A 16,777-nucleotide genomic window follows, 5' to 3' on the forward strand; every position below is an offset into this window, starting at 1 on the left:
ATTGTTGGCTTGTCTGACTGTCTGTGTGGGTGTGTCTGTGTTTATTTGTTTGTGCCATAGGGCGTTTACTGTTGAGGGGTGAAGTCTACTATCTCCGATAGCCTTGTGTCTTGTTGAAAAGGGTGTAAAAATTCAACTGTTTTCTACAAAATGACCTGAAGAACGTGAAAGAATTTTCATACATGTACCATGTAAATAAAATACTGCAGTGACAACACAGACATTATTATAATTTATTATTATAGTACGTACTCAGTATCAGATGATTCAACTATGGAATGAAGGAAGACATCTTAAACTTCTAGCTATCAAAGTCTGAATCATATGAATATCACTCTAGTTCAGTCTTCGACATTCAGACTGAAACACAGTCTTTAATTAAGTCTGTTTATTTTGAAACAAAAAGCTGACGATATAACCGTTACATGTAGTGGATGTTTATTCAATGCCAGAAACATATTCACTGTCACTTCGACCATGTAATATATACAGTAACTGTCTTTCTTCTTGTGGTCTGTAGGTATATATGCCGTTCATTTCCTTTTCAATGATCAAATTCAGTGATTATGAACATTATGTGCATTACAAATCTTATCTATTACAAATGTTTTCACATCATGATACTTCAGGAATTCTGCATGTGAGAACTTACTTGTTTGAAAGAGAGACTACATAAGGAGAAATATACATTTGTGAGAATAAAGACTATACTTTCTGTAACAAAATAGGAAGTGTTTGATTTCTGTGTGCTGTTATTTCCAGGTGCCTTTAGATCTCCAGTCTAAGAACTCTTCAAACTCTGCTTCCTCTGCTTCACTGTTGCTGTCCTGTTCCATCTCCTCTGACTCGGACTTCCTGCACATCCTCTGTTGTTCTGCCTTCTCTAGACGGTCCGCCATGGACTCCACCTTCTGTAACCGGTGACTGTGGCACAGAAAACATTAGCATGATTAAATCGTGTTTATAACACCGACTTTAAACAGGGAGGGGCCCATTATTGCAATGGACAGCATTGTTTGTGTTATATAGACTACACGGCAGAAGACGGCCAGGACGTCAGAAGACGAGCTACCTGACCTACATCCAGAACCTGCTGGGGGATGCTGAAGGCGACCTGACTCCACAGGCCATCACTGCAATGGCTACTGATCGGCGGATGTGGAGAGGACCTGTGATCGGCCGCTGCGCGACCGACCGATGATGATGACATAGACTAAGAAGACATGTGTTTCTTTCTTAGTTTTGCAGAACTTGTAAACGGTCCCAAGGTGCAGCAAACAAGTTTCTTACAAGCTGCATAAGACTAGACTAATAGGTTTGATCCACTCATATTGTGATGGACTCTCACTTGCTTTTGATATCCAAGAGTAAGGTTGGTTTTTAATATGCTCAATGTGTGGCTCTCCTTGAATATAGAACTTTCGGCTTAATGTCCTAATGCAAAAATCTCTTGACTTGGCCTAAAAATACATTTTATATTGTTTTCAACCTCCGCCAAAGGAGCTATGTGTTCCATGGCATTCGTTGGTTTGTTGGTTGAATAGTTACATGTATGTATGGGTGGATGCAAACTAATTGTTCAGTGATTCAAAGTCTTGTCCTTTTCCATGGATCCAAGAAAAGACAAGATTGTACAGTCAATCCTGGTACAGGCAACCACTTCCAGTCACAAGCTACATTAAAACAGTCCCGTCCATTTTTACAGTTAGCCCCAGCCCGTCCTCAGTAACCGCCTGTCCTCAGCAACAATTTTTTCTCAGTCCCCCGAGTGGTTGCTGAACCCAGGTTTGACTGTAACTGTTACTTACATCTGATCATCTATCTCGGTGATCTCTCTATCAGCCTGGACCTCTTCATCCTCCACCTCTATCATTGCCTGAGATGCCTGAGGGATAAAAATGTACCATAAAACCTGATGATCAAGTAAAGTAAAGAAGAAGGAATATTTGTACACATCCATCATGTGAGCTGAAAAGGTGCAGAGCTGGGAATTGAACCCACAACCTTTGGCATATGGCACGATCACTCAATCACTGAACTAGACATAGCTATAGGATATACAGTTGCAGAGAGAGAGTTAAGTATAACAAGCGGGAAAATGCTTCATACACCCATGAATAGTACACAACTCTACCAGTCTGAGGATTCCATTCAAAGAAAGAATATGGTTGTTTGGAATGTTGATGGAGATTTGTGGACTGTGATATTGGACAATTTGTTATGATTACATTAGGTATTTGTTTATGTATTTTTGTAAGTATCTATTACATATCAGTGTTCCCGTGACCAACGTGAAGAGTGGCCAACAGGGTATTCCAGTTTAACTAAAGGATGTTGATTGACTGATTGATTGAATTATCAAAATCTCAAGAGTTGGATCTTACCGATGCCTCCAGTGCGATAGCTTTCTGGAACCTCAGCCATTCTTCCTCCTCGTTCTCACTGGGAAGTGGCACGTTTCGGACTTTGGCATCAGTGACTGGGTCATCAAAGAAGCCCTCAGGTATTCCCTCTGCTGTGTTGGACCTACATGTATCAATCATGCATTTGCAATGTAAATAATCAAGAAGTTGAATTCAAGATGAGTTTTTACAAAGCCACCTTCAAGCAAGATGAAGATGAAGCATGGATGAAATCAAGTTGGCTTGACAAATTGTTTTTCATTGTAAAGATTAAATGTACATACATGTATAGACCAAAACATGAAGTTGAGATATGAATGTTATTATATACATGTATGATAGGATACATGTCCATTTTGACATTTTTCTATCTATACATGAACAACAGTGACATAAAAGGTATTTTTAAAGCCATAGATACATGTACTAGTACCAGTAACCTACATAAAAACAAAATTATCATACAGATAGCAAATGTTAACTTTAGACACCTGAGCAATTAAGTTGGAATTTCCTAACAGCTTTAATGGGACTTAAATAAATCAATCACTTTGTGGTCTCTGATGAGCCAGTATCTGGTTTAGCTGCCGTGCTGCTGGCTGATGCTTTAGAACTGCTGTCAAAAAAATCTGAGGAAAAATTGAGAAAGCAGGTACATGTAGTACATTGTTAATGAAGGTTAGACATCCAGATAGTAAGATATCTTAGATAACAGTTACTCTAGCAACTGGAGAATTTTACAAAATCATCCGGTTGCCACCCTCCTAAAAGCAGGACCCCTGTCGCTGGATTCGTTGGCTGACTCTTGCGTAGGGGCCCTGCTCTTTAGCCCTGGTAGACACGGTTCTGTTGACGTTACTGACAGTTGCTCATGAACAATCATGAATAATTGGTACGAGCTGTCCTTATTTGGCACAATTTGGCGGTTAATTTGTTCTGAACCTAAAGTAACGATATGAGACGTAACCTGATTAGTTGATAGCTTCCCAGCGTCCTTTGCGGTTTTGGTCTAGATTAGGTTTAGCAAACCCTCTGATTGGATGAAGCTGTTTTGGTGGCGATGTCGCCAGAATCGTGTCTACCAGGACTAAAGAGCAGGGCCCCTACGCGAGCGAGCCAACGAATCGACAGATAGGGGTCCTGCTTGTAGGAGGGTGCCGGTTGCTAAAGTAACTATTAACGTAACTGTTAACATCTTTATAATTAGGTGGTACATCAGTGAAACAAAAATATATATGAATAGTGATGAATATGTACAGTTACAAGTTCACTTCAAGCTAAGAATAAGTTTTGCTGCCATTAGCATATACTTATTAGAATAATATTATACATCTATATGTCCTATCAGAATCTAGCCAAATAATATCAATAATTTACCAACCAGAAGGTAGTCCTGTTGTCGCACCATTATTTTCTTCCTCATCAGAATCATCATCATCATCGTCGTCAGAGAAGTCTACCAGAGGTTTACTGGGCACTGAAGAAGTGGAAGATTTACTGGTCCCATCAAAAAAGTTGGAGGGCAGTCTGAAGGAAGAAAGGAACAGGTCAGAGACAAATACCAATAGTGATTGGTACGACAGTTCTTGTCAATGATGTTCAATATAATTCTCTAGTTTCCTAGTTGTATGTTTGTAAGACAGATAAGTCTTGTAGTATTGTTGTTAAATACTTGTTGCAAAACCTTATAACCTAGCTTGGCCTGTTGCTTACAATTATCAATCAATTAATATCAATTTAGTAATATAAAATGTACAAACTTGGTATTTTACAATGTTTGGTCAATATAGCCCTTTTTGCTATGAAATTCTTTCTGATATAATAACACACTTAGAAAAAGAAAAAAATCAAGAGATGAAGTTAAGTTACAACACTAACCCAGGTGTGACTGGTTTTGCATTCTTGAGGATCCCCTTAATTGGTACATTGTTGGTGACTTTTTGTTTCTTCTCCTGGCCGATAGTTGTCTCCCTGGTCTCCTCAACTTTCCGCTTGACTCCGGCGAGGTTTCTGGGAGGTGTAGCAGGCCTCGGACCGACTGATGTGCCATTGTCTCCTTTATTCTTCAGTAGCTCTACATTCTGAGCAAAGAAGAGAACATTCATGTTGTTGAGGTTTCATTCAGGAACTGTTTGAATGGTTCAGTTTGGAAGAAAGGTACAGATTCCCTCACAAGAAAATAAGTGTGTTCACAGATCAAACTGTGCATAATTTTTATACACAGGTCAAACTCAAAGGTGCAGTTCTTGTCTGGACCATGTTTTATACATGCCCAGATATATATGGCCTCCATCATTCGATTTATATAACAATGTCAAGACATGTTTTGTTGATGTCTCGGGAGCCTTCACCTTTGACAAGCGCAGTTGGAACTGTGAACACGCTACATGTGTAATTATTATACCAACCTCTTTGTGTTTCTTGCCAGCGACGTGTGCTGGCCAGACCAGCTCATTTTTGACCTGCACCTTACAGACGACACATAACAGCTGTCCGAGGCTGTTATACCTACACATGTAAGAAGGAAGAAGGAGAAGAAGATTATAGCCAATAGCCTGTCAAAATTATGGACAGAGTTAATAACATGGGCGGTGTTTTACTTTTAATATTTATCAATAATAGCTGAATTTCGCACTTATGTTCTAAAAAAACTAAATACATATCAAAATGTATAGGTATACTTATTAGCTACTTAGGTAAAGAGAGATAAAAGATAAATGATGATTTTACGTTCGCGACTAGTAAACGTACTTGCTGTCGCTTTGCCCCCCTCCCCCCTCTCCACAGATCATTCAGTGGCATTGCATAGCGCTTATTTCGTCATGCAAAAGCATATCTATAGCGTCGAGAGAGTCTTCATACCTCACTAGCGGTGATTCTATCCGTTTGGGTCCACTAGAAGCTCTCTCGGCCTTCTGTTTTCGCATCAACTCTCGGACGTCCACTTTTTTCTTTCCTTTGGGCGCCATTTTGCCTTCCAGAAGTTGTGGGCGATTCTACTCAGACTAAGGGGTACTCGATGGATTTAAAAACAGTGTAATTCTGATCAAAAACAAATACTACAATGGCTAAGATGTCAATAAATATTTATGCCTTAAAAATGAATAAAAATTGAAAATATAACTTGATTTAATGAATTAAGTAAAAAATAAAGCAAAATAAGAATACCCTTTGGCAAAAGTGAATTATTCTCAGGTGAAAGGTTAGCCAATGTTCAAAATACGTCTTTGCTTGGGACAGAGTGCAGATCAGCAGGAAATGTTTGATTTTATGCATTTCATTTGTCATATTTGCCGTAACCATCTTGTGAACATACTTGTGATCATCACAAGGAAAATGTGAGTATGCTAAACGTTATGATATTGTCATTTACTACTAGTAGCGTTTTATAGATTAATACAGCATGCATGCATGTCCGTCAAATTTTGGGCCGATCAAGGATATAGAACCTCCTTGGGCCGATCAAAACTGTAGACAGGCCTATACTATATCTACGTATACAGGCTACAGCATATCCAGGAGGGTATTAATTTCAGCCGAGGCTGTTCCTGTCAATGATATTTTTTGCACTATTGACAGGATTCTTCTGTCAGCAAAAGAATTTAAACCTCCTTGATTGTATTGACAGAATGTTCATGTCACTAAAATTTTGGGGCACTAGTGACTTCAACTTTTTATCTTCAACTTAGTTATATACCCCCAAATGAACCCGTCAATGGCAATGTAGGGGGAGGGAGGCCCCGAAGAAGGCGGGCAGGCCTCCAGCCTGGCCCGGAAAGTTTCAACTATGGGAGACAACACGACCAGGCCAGGCAGGGCGTTCCACTCGGGTATTGTGTGTGGAAAAAATAAAAATCTGCATGTGTCTGTACGGGCGTAGATGGTTTGGTATTTACTAGTAAGTTGGTGGCTTCCCGGGTCCGTGCCTGGGCAGGTTTGACTGAGTAACAGGAGTGACAGGATTTTCCTGTCAATAATATATATATTTTTGCACTATTGACAGGATGTTCCTATCATGAAAAGATGCTCTATTGACAGGATGTTCATGTCAAAAATATTTTTGTGCTTCCTGTCAATAAGACTTATTTTCACTGTTGACAGGATACTCCTATCAGTAGCCATGCTAAATTTTTGACAGTCCATTTTTAAACTTGCTGTGAGGAATTGAAGGAAATTATTTAGATGAATATGATTCAACTGTTTTACTTGCCTCCTGATCTTTCTCATAAGAAAATACCTGGCAGCAGACAATGTTCCAAGTTCTCACGGAATAGCTATTTAATACATTTTGTATATACCTTTCAGGTCTAATGGTACAAGTACTAATAATTTAGTGTTTTATATAGTCAGGCTAGGAAATATGTTTACTTCTTGTTTCTCTGATGACCACTCCTTATTATTTCTGAAATTGTCTTTCACCACATGTACAAGTAAAGCTTAAGCTCTTTCATGTCTTTGTGCAACAAATCAATCCATGACATGTATTTGATTACAACTTGAATCAATTCCTTCAATCTTGTTTTATATTACAAGTTGCCGGTAACTTGTACATGTACTTCTTAGTGCTATTTAAAACTAAAAGTCATTGAATTTCAATCCTCTTCTTTCCTTGCTCAAGTTGCTGTCAATTTTACTCTTCTTTTGAAAGGAATCAGTAAGTATGGAGAATGGTGACTGTGTTGTAGATGTCATCCGTCACCAGCAACTGTCCCTTTGGTGCCATGGCAACGGCCACAGGACGACCCACGACACTTGTGATGTACCTTAGGAAGTTCCCTGACTTATCGAACACCGTTACAGTCTTGTACCCCTTGTCTGCTACAATGATGTTACCAGAGCTGTCAGTGCAGATGCCCCCTGGGTACTTCATCCTGCCCTCCCCACTTCCCTCCCCCCCGAAAATGGACTGCAAGTGGCCGTCCTCACGATACACGTACACGCAGGAGTCCATGAAGTGGGAGACAAAGATGTGCCCTCCCTTGTTCACAGCTACATATTCTGGCCGTTCCATCTTTGTTGAACCACCCACTGTTCTCTCAAGTGTTCCATCTGGCCTGTACACACAAAGTACACCTTGTGGTGATGGGGAGCCTGATGTTTCTGTTACGATGATGTTGTTCCGTATTGTGTCGACGGAAATCTTTCTCTGTCGTCCTGTGCGCTTTAGGTCAATCTTGGTCAGCAGCTTGCCCTTGGGGGTGTACCTTACGGCATACTCAGCAGCCCTGTCTGAACCCACCACCCACAGGTTTCCATCTCTGTCCATGGACACATCTTCTGGTTTCATTCTATGTTTAGCTGACATGAGAGATTTGAAAATGCCCTGCTCCGACACAACCGTTGGGAACTGATGGAGAAATGTTCCCTGTAGGTTGAAGCATTGAATCCTTTCGTTTCCATAGTCTGATACGTACACGAGGCTATTGTTGGACACTGCTATGCCGTGTGGCCTGTCAAATTTCCCCTGGTCTGAACCCTTTCCACCAAACTTCACGATCTTAGGCTGACCCTGATCATGACCCATGGCCTCTGACCTCTGGCTTTCGGGGAGAGAGATAAACTGAACAGTCACAAACCCCAGTGGTGGTACCATCACCTCTACACACTGAAAGACAGCAACCTTGGCTTCCTTAGGGCCTTGGTCCGCTGTACCCTTGTACTTGCCCACCAATCGGTTTAGACCGATCTCCTGATCAAAGGACGTCCTCCCCCTTTGCTGCATGGTTTGCTCCGCATGATCACATGCGGCAGACATTTCTGCAACTTTGGACAAAATGTCATCTCTTTGGCTCTGTATGGTCTCTAAGTTGAGCATGTATCTTTGTTCAACTTTAGACATCAGGCCATTCTTATTCTCCGTTAGAGTCTGTACTGTTTCGTCGAAAGCCACAGTGATGCTACTCTCTGTAAGCTTCTTTTGCTCCGCCAGGAACTTTTCCTTGTCCCTGAGATCTCGTAGAAGGCTGCAGTACGTCTCTACGACGTCTCTCCCCTCCCCTACCAGCGTCTGAACTGAGGACCGCCTTTCCTGCGAGGCCCTCTTCAGGGACATTGTACCATGACCCCTGTGAGCCTCGTCTAAACATGTCACACACAATGGCACATTGCATTCCTCACAGTACAGAGATAGCTGTTCACCAGGGTGAAAATTGCACTGATCTGAGGATTTGAATTTCTGCTTATCGTCTGAAAAGCTCTGCTTGATAATTCTTTCGCACAGACTTGCCACAAGGTAGTTGTCAGGCAATACGGTGACACCTCCAGATGGTAGACTAAAAGGCTGCCGGCAGTTGGGACACTCCAGAGGTGTTCTGACCTCGACGTGGTCCTTAAGGCAGTCCTGACAGAAGGTGTGCTGACAGGGCAGCACCTTGGGCCTGGTGAACAGCTCCAGGCAGATACTGCAGGACAACTCTTCGTGGATTTGCTCCCCCAGACTTTGCGACATGGCAGCCATGATTTTTGTCACTTTAACTTTAAATCTATTACCTACATGTACATGGCAGTCCCACCCCCAATCAAAGTCCATGTTGCAGTTTGTTTGCAGCCCCGTATAATAAGTTACCTTACAACTGATAAGGCAAGTCTAGCTCATAGTTGTGTGAAGTTTGTTTGTTTGTATTGCATATATGCCAGGTAAATGCCTCAAGGCGTAACACACCAGGCCTTAAGGTTTGTACTGATCAGAGTACTACAAGCTAGCTGCATATCCGGACAGATTCATATACTAGTATAGTGATCCACTCACACTGGGAAGTACTCTTTTGGATAAGTGTTGTGGGTTCTTTTAAGCGCTTGAGGTACCAGTGTGGCTCTCCTCAAACACAAGTTTGTGTGAATATGTGTGTGTGTGTGGGGGGGGGGGATTATAGACTTTTTTTACTGTTAGATTACCAAATTTCTTAAGTATGATAAACAAATTATATCAAAGTAGATGTGTGGTATCAAATTTCTTTACACATGATCATGACACATTCTGGGTGAATTGCAGCTTGGAATTGTGTTGACCAGGTTAAATAGATAGAACACCCTTGGCCACACCAAATTATTTCGTTGGTTCACGGACAGTAAATTTCAGCAACAGGACAAAATGAAACTGTATATAGCTGATGAGATACTGTGTGTACAGATGTTGTTGTATTGATATTCCAAATTGTCACGTTTTTTTTAGAAATTATTTTGAGCATGATTATTTACTCAGCTATCAACAAACAAAGTTGAATATTACCTGCAAAGTTGAATATCATCACATGATGTACATACTAGATGTGTACATTGAAAACACTTAGTCTAGACATACCGTCAGGTTTCATAATAGAAGTATGCAGTTGTTTATTGAGAAAAATGATTCAGGCTGTACAATAGAAATAATATGCATTTTGTACATTGTAGATATATACATGATATATTACCCTCTATGTACAACATAAATATAGACATATACATGTACATGTAGCATATAGTAAATCTTAATATCACCATGTACATTTACTGCAGGTTGTAATTATAAACTCTTGAATGAAGACAGCAAAATTGTATACAAAAAATCGTGAGTTTTAGAATGCTCTTATCTTATAAGTTATAGTCTCAATATACTGAATCAGATTTGATATTTTGCCTAAAATTCTTAACCCTGTAATGTTGCAACTTGTGGGTTGCAACTTATTACCCACCATCTACAATCTTGCTGGTGGATGGATATTTCCAAGTATTTATAAATCCTTAGTGCATGTGTCAGGGTAAAGATGCCGATATGGCAGAATCACTGAGATCCCGATCGGACTCTGAGTCTCTGTCGGTATTCTGGACAACTTGGCCCCTAGCTCAGGACAACTCGGCACGGAGGCCCAAAACTGACATAGATCATCAAACAGAAAAGAAAGTTTTTAAGATCTATGTGAGGAATAAAACATGTTTAACTGCCAATCATGTTGTCTAAAAATATAGGAAATTGTGAAACTCCGGATCCGCAGGTCACTTCGTCGTAACGCTTTGATAGTTTAAATATCAATAAGGAAGTTTTATCATCTCGAGTTGTCTAGATGCGTTTTGAAAACCTAAAAACTGTTAAAATCTATGTCCAACCAAACATAATGAACTGCTATACATGTACATTTAGTTTCATCGGTAATAGGTTATAAGCACTTTCATAACAGAACATGAAGCATAGCGACTTTGTGAAAGAGCGTCAAAAATAACAAACAAAATGGCGTCCGGGCGGTCTTGTAATGTTTGAGACTTACGGAAATACAAAAATGCTTATTTATGGACTGTGTTTTGTTTCTTAAAATTCTTATTCCACTTATCAGGCTGACAGATCGGTAGAGTTGTCATTCTTTTAGCCCCAAATACACTTATCATGCACTGATCATGAGTAATTGGTGCCGAGTTCTCCAGAATTGCTAGGGGCGGAGTTGTCCCAGGGACCGAGTTGTCTTGGAAGCTCTCTGTCGAAAGAGCTTCTGATCAGGATGCATGTGTTACACAGTGTCTTTCATGACATTGTGAAAATCCATTGAAACTTCAAGTCAATGCATTGATTTAAAGTGACATGAATCGATGTTGAAAAGTTCCGACTGTCTTTAAAGAAATTATCTTTGAATTTACAGCTTCAGATCGGAATCTCTACAAGCAGAATAGGCCGTTACATGTGTTGACAGAGACTCCGACCAGGGCCTCTACTGGCAGAATAGGCAAGTTTACCAGAATGCAACCTCTACTCTTAACATACACAATGTATACGTTACATAAAACTTACAATGCTGCACATACCTTTTATTGGTTTGTCTATGACTAACATAAATACGACCAAGACTAAAGCAAGATTACATGACTGCAGTGCTTAAGAATAGACAACAAATGCTAGAATATTGTCCTGTACTCCGTATTGTAATCGTTGCATCCAGCAGTCAGACATTGAAACGCCAAAGGCACATTCTGATAAAGGTAATTACGTTTGTCCTTTGCCTTCAAAACCAAAGGAGACAGTAGGCCATTGACCATGCTGTGTACATTGTATGGTGAGCCTTAGGCAAAAGAAAGAAGTGACAGATTCACCATTTGATTAATAGAAGTGACTTACATGTACAATGTAGTACTAGTAGGATGTACATGTAGCTTAACAGTGTATCACCGCATTAACCATGAAATGGGTATATTGCACATAGATACATTTAATTACAATGTAGAGAACTGTACATGTTGTAATGATGTCAGCTTGACCATCCCTATGCTGGATACAAAGGCTTGAAATCTCTTCTGTTTTCTTGCGCGTCATATGCAACTTTTAATCATAGATTACAAGCAGCATGTACTAGACCTTTTCAACCTGCCAAACTGCAACTTACTACTCATATCTTTTCTGCAATGTCAAGGTCGGTATTTGGAGTATAATAAAAGAGTGCAACTTTTAAGAGGCCATACTCCAAATACCGATCTTGACATTGCAGAAAATATAAGAGTAGTTGAACTTGGCAAACCCTGAGTTGGTTTGAAGAACTGTTCGCTGCGTAATGAAAAATTGTCTGGACTCTCGGATTGCGGAAATTCTTCCGCAGAAGAAATCTAGATTTTCAGCAAGATTTGACTTGTTTACATTCTGAAATTTGCATGATACCTGTTTGTCCATACACCGCTGGAAGAGTCCATCCTTAAATAAGGGGGACATTTTTAAGAATTCAATTTTGGTCTTGGTTGATTATCAAAAAAGTCCAGTTTTTTTTTGGTGGAGGTGTTTTTTAAAGGTCCACTATGAATATGGGTGCCTGGAAGAGCCCATCCATTCATAGGGTTTCAAATTAGGGGAGATCCATTTCTGACTGGTCTTCAATTCAATTATTTATTCAAATACCAACATTGCAGACATACAACAAACGTTAGCCTCGATGCCACAGTCGCTTTTTGCATGGGGAGGGAAATGGGCGATACATGTTGCATTTGCTCCTGCAAATGTTGCCTTTCTAGTTATATTTGAATTTTGATACATGTATACTGGCAACATTTCTGAAGTTTGGTCAATCAGGTACATTACCAGACCAGTATAACATTATATATTATATTAACTAGTCCTGTTGATTTTTTACACCAAACTTCTAGTTTTAAGACACAAATGAGTAGCTTTTCAGCAACAGCACTGACAGCAACAGATGTAACACGTAGGGATGATGTTGCTGGATAGTGGCAGAATTTGAGTGCCCGACCTCTGTACAGTTGAGGTCTGTGACATTGATATCTTTGAGCTTCTGGCCGCGAAATTTGTCGGGCTTTGTACAAGTAATTTGGTCTGTGATTTCGGGTGAGCAAAACCCGCACATACCTTTTTGCAGACTTAAGGAGATTATTCTGCAGTCACACTGCCAGGGGTTGTTGTTAAGAATCAAAGTTGGGACCGACGATACATGTAGTTCATGACAGATTGTTAAGGGCAGGATTTCCATCTGGTTGTGCCCCAGTCCCAAGTACTCAAGCTGTGATAGGTTTGAAAATGCACCAGGGTGAATGTTAGTGATGTGGTTAAAGTCCAGATCTAACTCTTGAAGCTGCGGTAAATCTGTGAACGTACCGGGCTGAATCTCTGTTATCTTATTGGAGAAAAGGGACAAAAGCTGAAGGTGCGATAAATTTGTGAATGTGTCGGGGTGTATGTAAGTTATTCCATTTTGATACAGATACAGGTGTTTTAGCTGGGGAAGGTTTGAGAATGTACCTGGTTGGATGTAGGTTATCTGGTTGGAAAAGAGATCTAACAGTTGGAGCTGGTTTAAACCAGTAAAACTGCCTGGTGAGATCGATGATAGCCTGTTTGACCCCAGAAGCAAGTGAACGAGTCTAGGAGATTCATCGAAAGTTCCTTCTTCGATATCCTCGATTTCGTTGTAGTCCAGATTCAATGCCTGTAGACCGCCGAGCCCCACAAATGTGTCAGCGTTCAGACAGGTCAACTTGTTCCAGCGAAGGTCCATGGACGTTAGGTTTGTCAGGTGGTAGAACGCGCGACTCCTGATTACGAACAAACGGTTATCGGGTAGGTATAGACTGGACAAGTTTCTGTATCTTGTGAAATCTTCCGTACGCAGTGCCGTGATGTTATTATATTCCACGTGCAGGGAGGTTATAGTTGTCGGTAGGTCCTGCGGTATCCTGGAAAGGCTCAGCCCTTCGCAGCGGCAGGTCGAAGCTGAACAGTCGCAGGAAGCTTCTGTTGTCTTCAACTCCTCAAGGGTGAACAACAGGAGGACCAACACTCTTGTCAGCATGCTGGACATTGTGTCTGAAAGAATGATGAAATACATGTATGTCAGAGCTAGAAATACCCAACTGGCATTTGCAGAAAGAAAACAAAAGATTTGGAACAAAAGTAAGCAAGAAAAAAAAGAAACTTGTTACTAACACAATAAAGTGATTTCACTGAATGACTTTCCCATAATGTTACTAGTATACACCACCCCTGCAAGTTTGATGCTATTGAGGGGAAGGGCTCGAGGGGGGACTGTCTGCTATTATATAGATTTATTACCAAAAAGAAAGGACACATTTAAGTACCAACATTTTATATTCTTTTTAAACCCCTTAAACGACATGAAAACCTGATTTATGGTGGAATAATGAAATTTTCCTACTAATTTCACTGCCAGAAATTACCAACTCTTGAGTAAATGTAAAAAGGGCAGTTTGAGAGTCAAAGAATGACAATTTCGTCTCAAGTTTTCAAGTGGATCTGGGATCAGATGCTGATACCAGTATTGCATAGATCTATGTAAAGATCAAGGACTTTTCAGAAAAACAAAATGACCTCGGGGTTAGGTTAGACTGTTCATGCATTTAATACATTCAATGACATTGTGTTTATATAGACACTTGTCAAGTAAACATGGATTTTTTCTGTAAGTTGGACTGTTGACTGGAATTGGAAATCGTGGGAGTTAAGGTAGACACTTGAAGTAAGATTTGGATATTGTTGAATATATAATATATAAGCCTGTAGCTATAGCCATGCTTTTTCCATGACCTGAAAGTTCATGTCTGCATGAACCAAATGTTTACGAATGGATAACTGTTACAGTTTCTCCAACTGTTTCACTTCAGATTTAAATTACATGATTGTTATCCTTGCTGCATGTTATATATAGCTGTGAACCTGTTGCTAAATTACTACCAACATGGCTAGACGCAGGCTTTACATTCATACAATGTGTCCAAGCCAGCATAGCCATGCTCCCTGTACAACTGTCCTTGGTTGACCTTAATTCATTACTAACATAATTATCATGTAGCTATAGGCTTGTGCAAGTAAGGAGAAAACACTTACATAACGCGGAAATCTTTATTGACACGACAAAAGTACAGCGACTTTCGTATATTACCTCAGGTATTCAATGATCCAAGATGTTCATAAGGTATGCTTTGATAAAGTGACAAATACTTTAAGTGGTTGGACTAGGTAATTATCATGTCAGTCTGACATTGCCTTTGGCTGAAACTACTTTAGTCAACTGACGCCAGGGAATCGGGGACCTTATTGACCTCACGGTGTTATTCGCTTTGCAACAACGACAACAAAATGCCAGATGCCAGCTATAGGAAAGATCAAAATTTCTTATTTTCACATGTATGGAGCGTATATTTATTGCACCGCAAAGGATTCACTGTGCAATGACACTGAACACTTCAGTAAACAAAGTTAATCTTCCAAGAAATGATCTTTTTTTGCACAATTTTTGGGTGATGAATGATGAAATGGGTGGAAAACAGACCCTTTTCTGATCAATTTTCTTTTTCATATTTTTCAGTCTTATTACTTTGCTATTTTATATAGTTGTGGAAAGTTTACTATCTTATGATAGGTAAATAGTGTTATTACCTCAAACAATAGCTGTATCATAATTAATCTTTAACATTTCTAGGTTGTTGTTTTTTCAGTTCTATAGGACTTCATAACCTTTTCTTATAAGATTATGTTATAATCGGAATTAAGGCATCAAGAAAAGACTGTAAGACTCACCAATTGCAAGGTACACCTTGAAGTAAGACACAATGAGTCTGACACAAGAGCTTTGCAAGAGCACGACTTGTCTGAAGCACCTTAAGACAGCCTTAGTCAAAGCTGTGTTGCGTGATGACCCCGGCACGCCTTGTACTCTGCTAACCATTCTCCGTAGACAATAACAACAGAATCTGCATAAACAACAAGCCTTAAGGGGCATGCCTTGAATACCCTGTTTCACTGGTTCGGGCTCTGGTATTTTTGTATGAGTTAATTATCGTATGTAATTTTACACTCGATAGTCAATAAGTAAGGCACTTTAGATAATGATGGGTAGTGCTTGAAAACAACTTGTATTTTTCATCACAGATATTGTGAATCATAAACAAAAGTATGTTTACTGATGAAAAATTGAGAACAAAGCATATCCTGCACATGTACACGCAATCTTTTGATATGGACAAAGGATACAATGGTTGCAAGACAAGAATTATGATTCCCATGTGTAAAATTAAGATTCAATCTGATTTCAATATGGCTGCACTTGCAAATTGTGTGGAAAAACCCTGAACAACGATATGGTTTGTGTCAAGGCCTTTCGAGCTGATAGAATGTTTGATACATTTTGCATGCATGTTTTATGACATTGTGTGTTTTCATCCCATAAGGTTGCTCAGTTAACTGAAGGGACCACCCTAAAGGCTAAACATTGATAAATAAATAAAGAAAGGTACAATTAAACTGACATGTGACTGTCAGAAGCAATCATGAAGAGACCCAGCAGACATCATAACGTCATCGCAATTTATGAGCAATATGTCTCTCCCAATAATGACAAGGGCACGCCAATTTAATTTGTTGCTTCTCGGAATAGCCTGTCCTGTTTTTCTCATTTTGAAAAAAAAAATTGGGTCACTATTCCCATTCACAAATTTTAATTCCCAATTTTACTATTTGTTCAGTTGTAAAACTCAATAACCACCAAAATAGATTATAAAGGCCTGCACATAACTAAAAAGTGTAGTCATATTGATCAGAAGTTATAATTTTTCATTTTATCAAAACTATTTCTCAATATCAATCCATATATTACATGGCAAAAGGTAATTTTCTTACTGAACTTATAGTACTAGATCAAAGAAAGGGGTGCATTACATAAAATGAGCCATACAAAGCTGAAATTTGAGTAATCCTCTTATTCTTTATGTTATGTAAACCCTTATCTTCACCCAAGACTATTTTTTTTTCCGCCCTGTCGCTCCCATTTTTTTCTGTTTTATCATACTGTACAGTAAAGTAGCTATCTCAATCCCAGGGCCGCATCTGTTTGCAAAAGAGATTAATGCCAACTGCCGCAATTTGTTGCCATTCGGCGCCGAATTTGTTGCCAAAA

The 16,777-nt window shown here is 39.6% G+C and overlaps 3 protein-coding genes across 3 annotated transcripts; all 3 read right to left on the bottom strand.

The window, feature by feature from the left end:
* Positions 1 to 421: 421 nt before the first annotated feature.
* Positions 422 to 5,396, bottom strand: LOC136446265 (zinc finger protein 830-like). Its single transcript, XM_066444600.1, has 8 exons — positions 5,265 to 5,396; positions 4,811 to 4,910; positions 4,281 to 4,483; positions 3,784 to 3,929; positions 2,953 to 3,031; positions 2,385 to 2,526; positions 1,809 to 1,885; positions 422 to 924 (listed from the first exon to the last, which is right to left on the bottom strand). Exons 1-8 carry the CDS (start codon positions 5,369 to 5,371, stop codon positions 753 to 755), a joined length of 1,026 nt encoding a protein of 341 aa, XP_066300697.1. The 5' UTR covers positions 5,372 to 5,396; the 3' UTR covers positions 422 to 752.
* A 1,250-nt stretch (positions 5,397 to 6,646) lies between these two features.
* LOC136446575 (tripartite motif-containing protein 3-like) lies at positions 6,647 to 8,933 on the bottom strand. Its single transcript, XM_066445017.1, has one exon. The coding sequence runs from the start codon at positions 8,929 to 8,931 to the stop codon at positions 7,054 to 7,056; it is 1,878 nt and encodes a 625-aa protein (XP_066301114.1). The 5' UTR covers positions 8,932 to 8,933; the 3' UTR covers positions 6,647 to 7,053.
* A 2,153-nt stretch (positions 8,934 to 11,086) lies between these two features.
* On the bottom strand, positions 11,087 to 15,982 carry LOC136446316 (chondroadherin-like). The gene is made up of 2 exons (XM_066444667.1): positions 15,403 to 15,982; positions 11,087 to 13,671 (listed from the first exon to the last, which is right to left on the bottom strand). The coding sequence occupies exons 1-2, from the start codon at positions 15,602 to 15,604 to the stop codon at positions 12,500 to 12,502; spliced, it is 1,374 nt and encodes a 457-aa protein (XP_066300764.1). The 5' UTR covers positions 15,605 to 15,982; the 3' UTR covers positions 11,087 to 12,499.
* Between the last annotated feature and the right edge of the window lie 795 nt (positions 15,983 to 16,777).

Source organism: Branchiostoma lanceolatum, chromosome 12, assembly GCF_035083965.1.
Source record: "Branchiostoma lanceolatum isolate klBraLanc5 chromosome 12, klBraLanc5.hap2, whole genome shotgun sequence".
NCBI lineage: Eukaryota > Metazoa > Chordata > Leptocardii > Amphioxiformes > Branchiostomatidae > Branchiostoma > Branchiostoma lanceolatum.